This window comes from Eubalaena glacialis, chromosome 9, assembly GCF_028564815.1.
Source record: "Eubalaena glacialis isolate mEubGla1 chromosome 9, mEubGla1.1.hap2.+ XY, whole genome shotgun sequence".
Lineage (NCBI taxonomy): Eukaryota > Metazoa > Chordata > Mammalia > Artiodactyla > Balaenidae > Eubalaena > Eubalaena glacialis.
The window spans coordinates 44,017,475-44,029,836 of NC_083724.1; the positions used below are offsets into that span (position 1 = coordinate 44,017,475).

Here is a 12,362-nt window from a genome sequence, read left to right on the forward strand (position 1 = left end):
GGAACTCCTTTCCATAGCCTCACAGAGTATAAGGAACAGATGACAAAAATGAGGAGTCTAGCAGGAGTTCTTTTCATAAATCTGGGATCTAAAAGGTACATACTCAAATTAAGAGTAATCCAGAAGTTAAACCTCCCTGTCCCTAAAACCTTCCCATAGGAGAATGCAAAGAATGTCTCTGAAAAAAACTGGGAAAAAGGGGTAGTCTCCCTGTGAATCATAATCACAATACAGTCCTCAAGTGGATATGTAGCACAACTTTTGTCATTCCAAAATATCTCAAGTAATTACTTTAGATAGTGGCCCCACCAACATGCTCAAGATACCTGGCAGGAAAAAATGAAATTCTTCCCTGAATGAAAGTCCATTTATCCTAGACTTCAGGGAACTCTCCCAAATAATTTTCCAATAAAAATGAGCAGCTCACAATCAAAAATCAACAAAAAGACAAAGGTTAACATGAATATAAGAAACAGCAGAAATAAAAGAGAGGAGAAAGAAAAACACAAAAGTCTTCACATAATGGAACTGAAGAGATAATTATCTGGTGAGACAATATAAAATAACTATACAGTTGACCCTTGAACAACACAGGTGAGTCCACTTACACAAGAATATTTTTCAAAAGTAAATATTTACATTACTACATGGTGTCTGGTTGGTTGAATCCGGGGATGTGGAAGAACTACAGATACAGAGGGCCCACTGTAAATTATACACAGATTAACTCTCGCATTATTCAAGGGTCAACTGTGCTTATAATGTTTGAAGAAATAAAAGACAAGTTTGAAGATATCCATGGGAAAGAGAACTATAAAGAATAAAAAATCAGATTTTAAATATAACAAAGCAGAATTCCTAAAATGAAAATATAATCACTGAAATTAAACTCAATGGGAAGATTATTAAGCACATTAGACAGCTGAAGAGGGATTCAGTAAAAATCAGAAGATAAATTAAAGGAAATTACCCAGCATGCAACAGAGGAAAAACAGATGGAAAGAAAACAAAATATATAAGTTAAGAAGAATGACAGAGTAAAAAAAGCTAAAATATATTTAGCCAGAGTTCCAGAAGAGAATCAAGAGAAAAAAAATCTGAAGAGTTAATGGCTAGAAATTTTCCAGATGGATTTTCTAGAAATAATTAAATCTACCAATCCTCAAATTGGTCCACAGTTGGATACATCATACTGAACCTATAGAATATAAAAGATAAAAACATCTTAAATGTAAAAGAAAAAGGACAGATAATCTACAAAGAAGCAGCAAACACACTAACACCTGAATTTTCAACATCAGTAATGGGAGCCAAAAGACAGTAGAATGGTCACTTCAGTGTGCTAAGAACAATATAATCACCAACTCTGAATTATATATCCAGTAAAAAATATCTTTCAAAACTGAGGACAATTACTTTCAGACCAAAACCAAACAATACAACAAACAAAAGAGTTTGCCACCAGCGGACTCTAAATAAAGAAAAAAATGTATAAATGAACTACCGAAAGAAAAGAAATAATCCCAGATAAAAGGTGTTAAGTTCAAATAGGAATGAAGAGCGAAGAAAGTAGTTGATATACGGGTAATTATAACCCAGCATTGACTCTACAAACAAAAAATGTCCTATGAAGTTAAAACAAGAAAAAAATAACAATAGCATGTAACTAATGAGGATGGTGAAAGGAGTTCAAGTGTTCTAAAGTGTTCCTTGCAATGACTGGGAGAAGGTAAAATGTTTTATTAAATTTTATCTCAACAAAAATTTGTGTTTTAATTACTACAGTAAAAAGAGAAAGAGAATATTTAAGTTTCAAACGGTACAAGGGTGGGAGTGGAGGAAGTAATGCTAGAATTTATCCTAAGTCAGGAAAGAAAGGTCAAGAAATATAAGACTGTCAGTATCACAGCTTGAAAAACATCTCACTATATGTTGTTGACATGACACATCTAAAAATAAAGATAGAGGGGAAAAAGTAAGTAAAAGAATAAAAAAACATATAGCAGGCAAATTATAACCAAAAGAAACCTAGAATATCCATACTAATATCAGAACAAAAAAAGAAAAAATATTAAAAAATTGAAGCATGACTAAAAATATTGACAACTTCATACAGATAAAAGATTTGGTTCATTGGGAAAAAAATATCTCTGCATGTACCTAATATAGCACCAAACTTTATAAAGAAGAAAATTACAGATCTACATGAAATAGACAAATCCAAATTGAAAGTTTGGTAAATAACTGTTAGAATATGGTGAAACAAGAAGGAAAAAAAATCCAGTAAGGATACAAAAGATTTGAAGTACATGATAAACAAATGTGACTTAAAGGATATGTATAGATATTAAAAAGATATGCTTTTCAAACATATGTGGAATATTTTTAAAATTACCATATTTTGAGCCAGAAAGCAAGTCTCAACAAACTACAAAGCATTAAAAACCACAGAGATCATCTCTATAGTCGACTATATTTTAAAAATGGAATCTCTAATTTAAAATCTTCCCCAAATAAATCTCCAAACCCAAATTATGCCAAACACTGAAAGAAGAAATGAGACCCAACAAACCAATTGGCTGAACAAACCAATCTTACACAAACTCTCCAAGAGAATAAAGAAGGATGGAACTTTTATTTTCTGAGGCCAATACACTAAAATCTGGAAGTCATTACAAGAAAGGAAAATGACAGGCCAGTTTCTGTCATAAACAGAATTTCAAAAATCCTAAAAAAATTTTTGCAATTAACTTGAATGTGGTACATAGGTTAGACCTTTCTAAGTGTAAGGAATGATTATCATTATACCTAAATTTAAATATAAAGGTACCAAATTAGCTTCAATTAAAACTGTATCTAGTCTAGAAATATAAACTCAAAAAATACTTTACTAAAATCAGCATAACATGACTGAAAGCTCAGTATAAGTACTTAATTCACCAACATTAATACTGGCATTTACCTGCTGCTGTCTTATCACGAAATTCTTCAAGTTTTGTCAAAGTCACTGAAGTCAGCTGTGCTAGATTTACCTCTTTTGGAGGTCTGAAGAATTCCACTATACTATTAACTGTTCTCTGTTAAAATAAGCATCATTAACATGAGGCACAAACTCAAGGCAAATTGAAATATATTAAAACTTAGGAATTACAAAAATGCTTACTGCATCATATAGCATTTCTAAAGGTTCAGCTTCTATGATACACCTTTGAGCAACAGTTTCATCTAATGGATTTATCTCAAATATAATTCGCAAGAGTGATGCAGCATCATCCAATGAAGACAGGAGGCGGGGTTTTGTTGAATTATCTGGTAAGCCAGTAACATGAAATGAACCTATTTTGGTTTCAAATCTGCATGAAAAAAGATAGGACAGAAATTAGCAATCACTACAATTTTCAAGTATTTTTCAAATTAAAAATAATAAAATAAAAATAAAAACAATTTCACTTTAGGACTTCCCTGGTGGTGCAGTGGTTAAGAATCCACCTGCCAATGCAGCGGACACGGGTTTGAGCCCTGGTCTGGGAAGATCCCACATGCCGCAGAGCAACTAAGCCCATGAGCCACAACTACTGAGCCCGCGAGCCACAACTACTGAAGCCCGTGCGCCTAGAGCCCCTGCTCCGCGACACGAGAAGCCACTGCAACAAGAAGCCCGCACACTGCAACGAAGAGCAGCCCCCACTTCCCGCAACTAAAGGAAGCCCGCACATAGCAATGAAGACCCAACACAGCCAAAAATAAAAATAAATTTATTAAAAAAAAAAAAATTTCACTTTGCATTTCTTGCTACTCCATTCCATGCACACCGAAGAAAATACACAACTATTAGATCTAAATTGACATAGATTAATTCACAAAGAACTCTATTCACATGTTGATTTCCAGATTAAGAAGCTTTTGAAGGGTCAGGGGTTTCTGGTTCCCTATGAAAGGAGTTTGAAGTCACCACTCCATATTAACAACAAGTAAAAAGCTGAACAAACCAAAAAATCAACAACTCTTCTTCGATATGTAAGAGAGGGGCGTACACAGGGCAAACTGCTGCCCCTAAGACTGAAAAGACAGACAGGGAGTCATGGCTTACCAGAGCAGAGATCTGCAAAAAGGAAACCACCACGGACACTAGAGCCAAGGTTGGAAAACCTAAACTGTAACTGAATTGCTGGAGACTTAGTGTGGACAACTCTGAGAGTTAAAAACTCCAGAGGGAACTACAATGAGGCATCACCTGACACCGGGCAGAATGGCCATCATCAAAAAATCTACAAACAATAAATGTTGGAGAGGGTGTGGAGGAAAAAGAACCCTCCTACACTGCTGGTGGGAATGTAAATTGGTACAGCCACTATGGAGAACTGTATGGAGGTTCCTTAAAAAACTAAAAATAGAGCTACCATATGACCCAGCAATCCCACTCCTAGGCATATATCCAGAGAAAACCATAATTCGAAAGGATGCATGCACCCTGATGTTCACTGCAGCACTATTTACAATAGCCAGGACACAGAAGCGACCTAAATGTCCATTGACAGAGGAATGGATAAAGAAGACATGATACATATATACAATGGGATATTACTCAGCCATAAAAAGGAATGAAACAGTGCCATTTGCGGAGACGTGGATGGACCTAGAGATTGTCATACAGAGTGAAGTAAGTCAGAAAGAGAAAAACAAATACTGTATAATATCACTTATATGTGGAATCTAGAAAAATGGTACAGGTGAACTTATTGGCAAAGCAGAAATAGAGTCACAGATGTAGAGACTTTATGGTTACCAAGGCGGGGGTGGGGGGAGAAGGGGGATGAATTGGGAGATTAGGATTGACATATATACACTACTACGTATAAAATAGATAACTAATGAGAACCTACTGTTTAGCACAGGGAACCCTACTCAATGATCTGTGGTGACCTAAATGGGAAGGAAATTTTTAAAAGAGTGGATATATGTATATGTATAACTGATTCACTTTGCTGTACATCAGAAACTAACACAATATTGTAAAGCAACTATACTCCAATAAAAATTAATTAAAATAAAAAACTCTAAGGGGACCCAGCCACAGGGGAGTCCTCCAAATAATTTGAGATACACCTCCAGGAATTCGACCAGGTTCCCACAGTAAATATTGGAGAAATATCCCCTCCTCAGGCAAGTGGAGAGGAAGATGAACCATTTAAAAATATGCCAGAGCACTCTGTTGTTCTTAGCAAGGCCTGCCCTCTGGAGAAACGAGTTCACTAGAGCCTTACCTAATGGGGAATTATCAGAGCCAAAATGACCAAGGGAAGGGAAATATCCAACTCCAGTCAAGTCTACCACTCCATATGGGGGGAGGGAAATACCCAACTCCAGCCCACACTACCCATTCTATCCCCCCTAAGGGGGTAGGGAAAAAAACTGAGAAACTCTTGTTAAGTTCACAGTCCAGAAGCACAGGCTCATTCAAAGACTGAGAGCTCATCACAGGACTACAGAACTCCTCCCTCTCTCCCACATCTTATAACCAAATTATTAAGGACCTATTTCCTTTTACCCAGTATATAATGTCTGGCTATCAGGAAAAAATAACAAGGCATACAAAAAGGCAAAAAACACAATTTGAAGTGACAGAGCAAGCATCAGAACCAAACATGGCAGGGATGCTGGAATTACATGACTAGAAATTTAAAGCAACTACAATTAATATGTCTAACGGTTAATATGTCTAACAGATACAGTAGACAATCTGCAAGAACAGATGAACAATGTAAACAGAGGGATGGAAATCCTAAGAAAGAACCAAAAATGAATGCTAAAGATAAAAAACACTGTAACAAGAATGACTTTGATGGGCTTATTAGGAGACTGCACAGTTGCACAGCTAAGGAAATCCCTGAGCTGGAGAATATATCAGAAAAATCATAAAAATACAGAAAGCATTTCTAAAAAATCAGAAGAGAATATCCATGCATAACTACAAAAGGTGTACCATACAAGTAATGGGAATACCAGAAGGAGAAGACAGAAAGGAACAGAAGAAATATTTCAATCAATAATGATTGAGAATTTCTCCAAATTAATATCAGACACTAAATAACAGATTTAGGAAGCTCAGAGAACATCAAGCAGAATAAATGCCAAAAAAACCCCACAAAACAAACAAAACAAAAAACAAAAAAAACCCACTGCACCTAGGCATATTTTCAAACTACAGAGAATCAAATATAAAGAAAAAAATCCTAAAAAGAGCTAGAGGGGAAAAAAATCCTTACTTATAGAGAAGCAAAGATAAGAATTATTTCCACATTCTCAGAAACCATACTAGCAAGAACAGAGTATAACAAATATTTTAAAGTGTAAGAGCAAAAAACTCTAAACTAGAATTCTGTACCCCGTGAACTTTCCCTCCAAAAGTAAAGAAGAAATAAAGACTTCCTCAGACAAACAAAAATCGAGAAAAATTGTTGCCATTAGACCTGCCTTTCAAGAAATATTAAAAGTAGTTACTTAGAGAGAAGAAAATAAATGTAAGTTGGAAACTCAGATTACATAAAGAAAGAGCACTGAAGTAGGAAAGTGAGGGTAAAATGCAAACATTTAATTGTCCTAACAGATTATTAGTATGTTCATTGTTAATAATCTAACAGCATATTGAATAACAGGAATGACACAAGGGATTAGAGGAAGGAATTAGGATATTTTGTTATTACTGGGTACTCACATTACCTGTGAAATACTACAGTATTACTTCAAAGCAGACTTAGATCAGTTGTAAAAAAAAAAAAAAAAGAAACGAAATTGAGTTATTTGTAGTGAGGTGGATGGACGTAGAGTCTGTCATACAGAGTGAAGTAAGTCAGAAAAAGAAAAACAAATACCATATGTTAACACATATATATGGAATCTAAAAAAAAAAAAAAGGTCATGAAGAACCTAGGGGCAAGACGGGAATAAAGACACAGACCTACTAGAGAATGGACTTGAGGATACAGGGAGGGGGAAGGGTAAGCTGGGACTAAGTGAGAGAGTGGCATGGACATATATACACTACCAAACGTAAAATAGATAGCTAGTGGGAAGCAGCCGCATAGCACAGGGAGATCAGCTCGGTGCTTTGTGACCACCTAGAGGGGTGAGATAGGGAGGGTGGGAGGGAAGGAGACGCAAGAGGGAAGAGATACGGGGACATATGTATATGTATAACAGATTCACTTTGTTATAAAGCAGAAACTAACACACCATTGTAAAGCAATTATACTCCAATAAAGATGTTTAAAAAAAAAAAAGGCATTCCACAATAAAGATGTTAAAAAAATTAAATAAATAAAAAGGCAAAAAAAAAAAAAGCTATGCATACTACTATATATAAAATAGATAACTAATGAAGACCTACTGAATAACACAGGGAACTCTACTCAATACTCTGTAATGAACTACATGGGAAAAGAATCTAAAAAAGAGTGTATATGTGTATGTATAACTTTTTCACTTTGCTGTACAGCAGAAACTAACACAACATTTTAAATCAACTATACCCCAATAAAAATTAAACATTTTTTAAAAAATTAAAATAAAATAAAACAAAAAACAAACAAAAAAGTATATTAAATGCTCTAGGGCAACCACTAAAAAAATTTAACTGATGTGCCAAGAAAAGAGAGAAAATGGAATCATACAAAACGTTCAATTAAACTGCAAAAAGAAGAAAAGACATGGTAGACAAAAATAGGAACAAAGAACAAGGGCAATAAATAGAAAACAGTAACGATTATGGTAGATATTAATGCTAAGAGAATAAGAAAATAAGCCACAGAATAGGAGAAAATATTTGCGAACAACACATCTGATAAGGACCTGTTATCTAAAATATATAAAGAACACTTTAAACTCAACAAGAAGAAAACAAACAACACAATTAAAAAATGGGCTAAAGATCTTAACAGACACCTCACCAAATAAGACTGACAAATAAGCATATGAAAAGATGCTCTACATCATATGTATCATGGAAATGAAAATTAAAACAACAGTGACATACAACTACATACATATTAGAATGGCCAAAATCTGGAATAATGACAACACCAAGTAATGACAAGGATGTAGATGGAGCAATAGGAACTCTCATACAATGCTGGTGGGAATTCAAAATGGTACAGTCACTTTAGAAGAAAGTTTGGTGGTTTCTTACAAAATTAAGCATATTTTTACCATGTGATCCAGCAATCGGCTCCCTGATATTTACCCAAAGGAGCTGAAAACTTATGTCCATATAAAACCTGTACAGAGCTGTTTACAGCAGCTATATTCATAACTGCCAAAACGTAGAAGCAACCAAGATGTCCTTCAGTAGGTGAATGGATAAACAAACTGTGGTACATCCAGACAATGCAATGTTATTAAGTGCTAAAAACCATGAGCTATCAATTCATGAAAAGACATATAGGAAGCTTATATGCATATCACTAAGTGAAAGAAGCCAGGCTACACACTGTATGATTTCAACTACAGGACATTCTAAAAAAGGCAAAACTATGAACACAGTAAAACAATCAGTGGTTGGGGGAGTGAGTAAGGAACAAATAGCAGAATGGAGGATTTTTAGAGCAGTGAAAATACTGTGTGTGATACTGTAACAATGGACACTTGTCATTCTATGTTGTCCATACCACAGAATGTACAACAAGAGTGCACCACGATGTAAACTATGGACTTTGGGTGATTATGCCAGTGTAGGTTCATTTTTAGTAAAAATGTACTATTCTGGTGAGTGGTGTTGATAATTGCGGGGGGGCTCTGTATGTGTAGGGGTAGAAGGTATATGACAAATGTCTATACCTCCCTCTAAACTTTGTTGTAAACCTCAAACTGCTCTAAAATAATAAAGCCTTTAAAAAAAAAAGTTAATGGATAAGTATTGTCTTTGGAAGTGACAGAAAAAGGTGCTCAAATAATCGAGTTTCTCCACTGAAATGACGATTAAACTAGCAAAAACTCCCAGAATCAACTTTCTTACAAGTCTGGAATTTAATAAAAAACTTACAGCAACCAGGGAAAAATGAAAGAAGGAAAAGACAGCTGAATTTCAGAAAGGTAGCACTCTGGCATTTCTGTTTATCTGCCTATCATCCCCATTCCCTAGCAAAGAAGTGGGCAATATTCCTGGTGTGGCTTCCTGGAGCCAGGGGACTAACGCAAACTACTATGCTATGAATGTGTGTCCCTCAAATTTCATTTGTTAAAACTCTAATGCCTAATGTGATGGTTATTTGGAGGTAGGACTTTTGGGAGGTGATTAGGCCATTAGGGCTGAGCCCTCATGAATGGGATTAGTAGTCTTTAAAAAGAGGCGCTAAAGGCTCCAGGATAGGTTGCAAGCCACCGCTGCTGCCACCCTTGCAGGCTCCAGGAGCGGTTGCGAGCCGCCTCTGCCTCCATCATGGGCTCTGTAGGTGCGCACGAGCTGCCATTGCCACCAACTGCCCTGGGAGTGGGCACCAGTAGCTGCATCTACACACCCCCTACTAAGGGGATAACGGCCAGCACATGCTGAAGAAAGGAGGCCACAGGCATTCATACTAAAAACAGCCCTCACACCAAATATATTAAACCCACACAAGCTACCCAGGGATGCTCACACATATAAAAAGCCCTCCAAGACCACAGTAGACAATTGTTTCTCCGAAACTCACAGAGTAAGAGAAATACAAGTAAAATGAAGAAGCAGAGGAAACACTCCCAGTTAAAAGATCAAGAGAATTCCCCTGAAAGAACAAACAATGAAACAGACATCTTCTGTCTAACAGACACTGAATTCAAAAAGGAGATAATGAAAATACTGAAGGAATTAAGAAAGGCTATTGACCGAAATGCAGAGTACTATAAAAAGGAACTAGAAAATATAAGGAGGAGCCAAGAAAACTTAGCAAACTCATTTGCTGAGACAAAAAGTGAGCTAAAGGCAATGAATAGGAGAATGAATAATGCAGAAGAATGAATAAGTGATCTGGAAGACAGAATAATGGAAATCACCCAATCAGAACAGCAGACAGAAAGCCAAATGAAAAAAAAAATGAAAGCAATATATGTGATAATATAAAATCTACAAATAATAGGGATTCCAGAAGGCAAAGAAAGAGACAAGGGGACTGAAAAAGTATTTGAAGCAATTATGGCCGAAAACTTACCAAAACTAAAAAAGGCAATAGAAATCCAGGTACAGGAAAGCACAGAGAGTCCCAAACAGACCTACACCAAGACATATTATAATCAAAATGTCAAAAGTTAAAGATAAAGAGAGGATTCTAAAGGCAGCAAGAGAAAAACTAAGAGTTAATTACAAGGGAATCCCCATAAGGCTATTGGCTGATTTCTCTACAGAAATGTTTTTGGCCAGAAGGGAATGGCAAGATACATTCAAAACCCTAAAAGGGAAAAATATGCAACCTAGAATACTCTACCCAGCAGGATTATCATTTAGAATAGAAGGAGAGATAAATAATTTCTCAGACAAGCAAAAACTAAAAGAATACAGCAATACTAAACCTATCTTAAAAGAAACACTGACAGGTCTTTTCTAAACAGAAAAGAAGCAAGAATCTATAGGAAAGAGAAAATCACAACTGGCAAGTAAATCACTTAAATAAGCCAGTACATTTTTTTACTTAAAAAAATCAAAACAATCTTGTGAAAACAATAACCACAATGAACAGCAAAATGATAAACATGAAGAAGTAAAAGAGGACTTCAAAATCATAAAATGTGGGGGAGAAGAGTAAGAAAAGGTAGATTCTTTGTTTTTGTTTTTGTTTTTTTTACAATGTGTTTGAGCCTATATGACTATCAGTCTAAAGCACGTATATAGCAAGGGGTAAAAATACTCAAAAAAACAGGGTAACCACAAATGAAAAACCTGCAATAGATTCACTAAAACCTAAAAGAAGAAAACAAAGGCATAAAATAAAAGGAAATCATCAAACCACAAAAAAGAAAAGCAGGGGAATTCCCCGGCAGTCCAGTGGTTAGGACTCTGCGCTCTCACTGAGAAAGGCCTGAGTTCGATCTGTGGTCAGGGAAATAATATCCCACAACCCGTGTGGCATGGCCAAAAAAAAAAAGAAAAAGAAGAAGAAAGGAACAAAGAAGAAACACAAAATCAACTGGAAAACAAGGTTTAAAAAGGCAATAAATACATGTCTATCAATAATTACCTTAAATGGCAATGGCCTAAATGCTCTAATCAAAAGACAGAGTGGCAGACTGAATCAAAAAAACAAGAGCCTACAATATGCTGCCTACAAGAGACCCACCTTAGAGCAAAGGACACACATAGATTGAAAGTGAGGGGATGGAAAACATATTTCATGCAAACGGAAATGACAAAAAAGTGAGGGTCGCAATACTCAAATCAGACAAAATATACTTTACAACAAATGCCATAAAGAAAGATAAAGAAGGACACTATATAATGATAAAAGGATCAACACAAGAAGAGGATTTTACACTCATCAATATATATGCACCTAATACAGGAGTACCCGAATACATAAAACAAATACTAACAGACATAAAGGGAGAAACTGATGGGAATTCAATAGTAGTCGGAGACTTTAACACCTCATTCACATCAATGGACAGATCTTTGAGACAGAAAATCAATAAGCCAACAGAGATCCTAAATGATAAAATAGAACAGTTAGACTTAATTGATATTTTTAGGACACTACATCCAAAAAAACCAGAATACACATTCAAGTGCACATGGAACATTCTCTAGGATTGACCACATACTAGGGCACAAAACAAGACTCAACAAATTCAAGAGTATAGAAATTATCTCAACAACTATTATGACCACAACAGCATGAAACTAGAAATCAACCACAGAAAAAGAAATGAGAAAAAAAACAATTACATGGAGACTAAACAACATGCTACTAAAAACTCCAATGGGTCAACAATGAAATCAAAGAAGAAATTAAAATACACCTTGAGACAAAGGACAATGAAAACACAACCAACAAAATCTATGTGATGCAGCAAAAGCAGTTCTTAGAGGGAAGTTCAGAGTAATACAGGCCTTCTTTAAGAAAAAAGAAAAATCTGAAATAACCTAACCCACCACCTAAAAGAATCAGATAAAGAAGAATAAATTCTACCTAAAGTTAGCAGAAGGAAGGAGACAATTAAAGACCAGAGGGGAAACAAATAAAATAGAGATTTAAAAAACAATAGAAAAAAAATCAGTTAAACCAAGAGCTGGGTCTTTGAAAGGGTAAACAAAATTGACACACCTCTGAGCAGGCTCACCAAGAACAAAAGAGACAAGACCCAAATAAACAAAATAAGAAATGAAAGAGAAGAAATCA

The 12,362-nt window shown here is 35.5% G+C and overlaps 1 protein-coding gene across 2 annotated transcripts in view; it reads right to left on the reverse strand.

Annotated features, from left to right (window-relative positions):
- The window catches only part of VPS13A (vacuolar protein sorting 13 homolog A), a 270,364-nt gene that overhangs the window by 203,510 nt on the left and 54,492 nt on the right, over positions 1–12,362 (reverse strand). For both annotated transcript variants that reach the window (XM_061200327.1, XM_061200328.1), the window contains exons 18-19: positions 3,164–3,353; positions 2,963–3,077 (exon numbers count right to left, since the gene is read on the reverse strand). In XM_061200327.1, the coding sequence (XP_061056310.1) occupies positions 2,963–3,077; positions 3,164–3,353 (305 nt within the window). The remainder of the gene's footprint in view (positions 1–2,962; positions 3,078–3,163; positions 3,354–12,362) is intronic.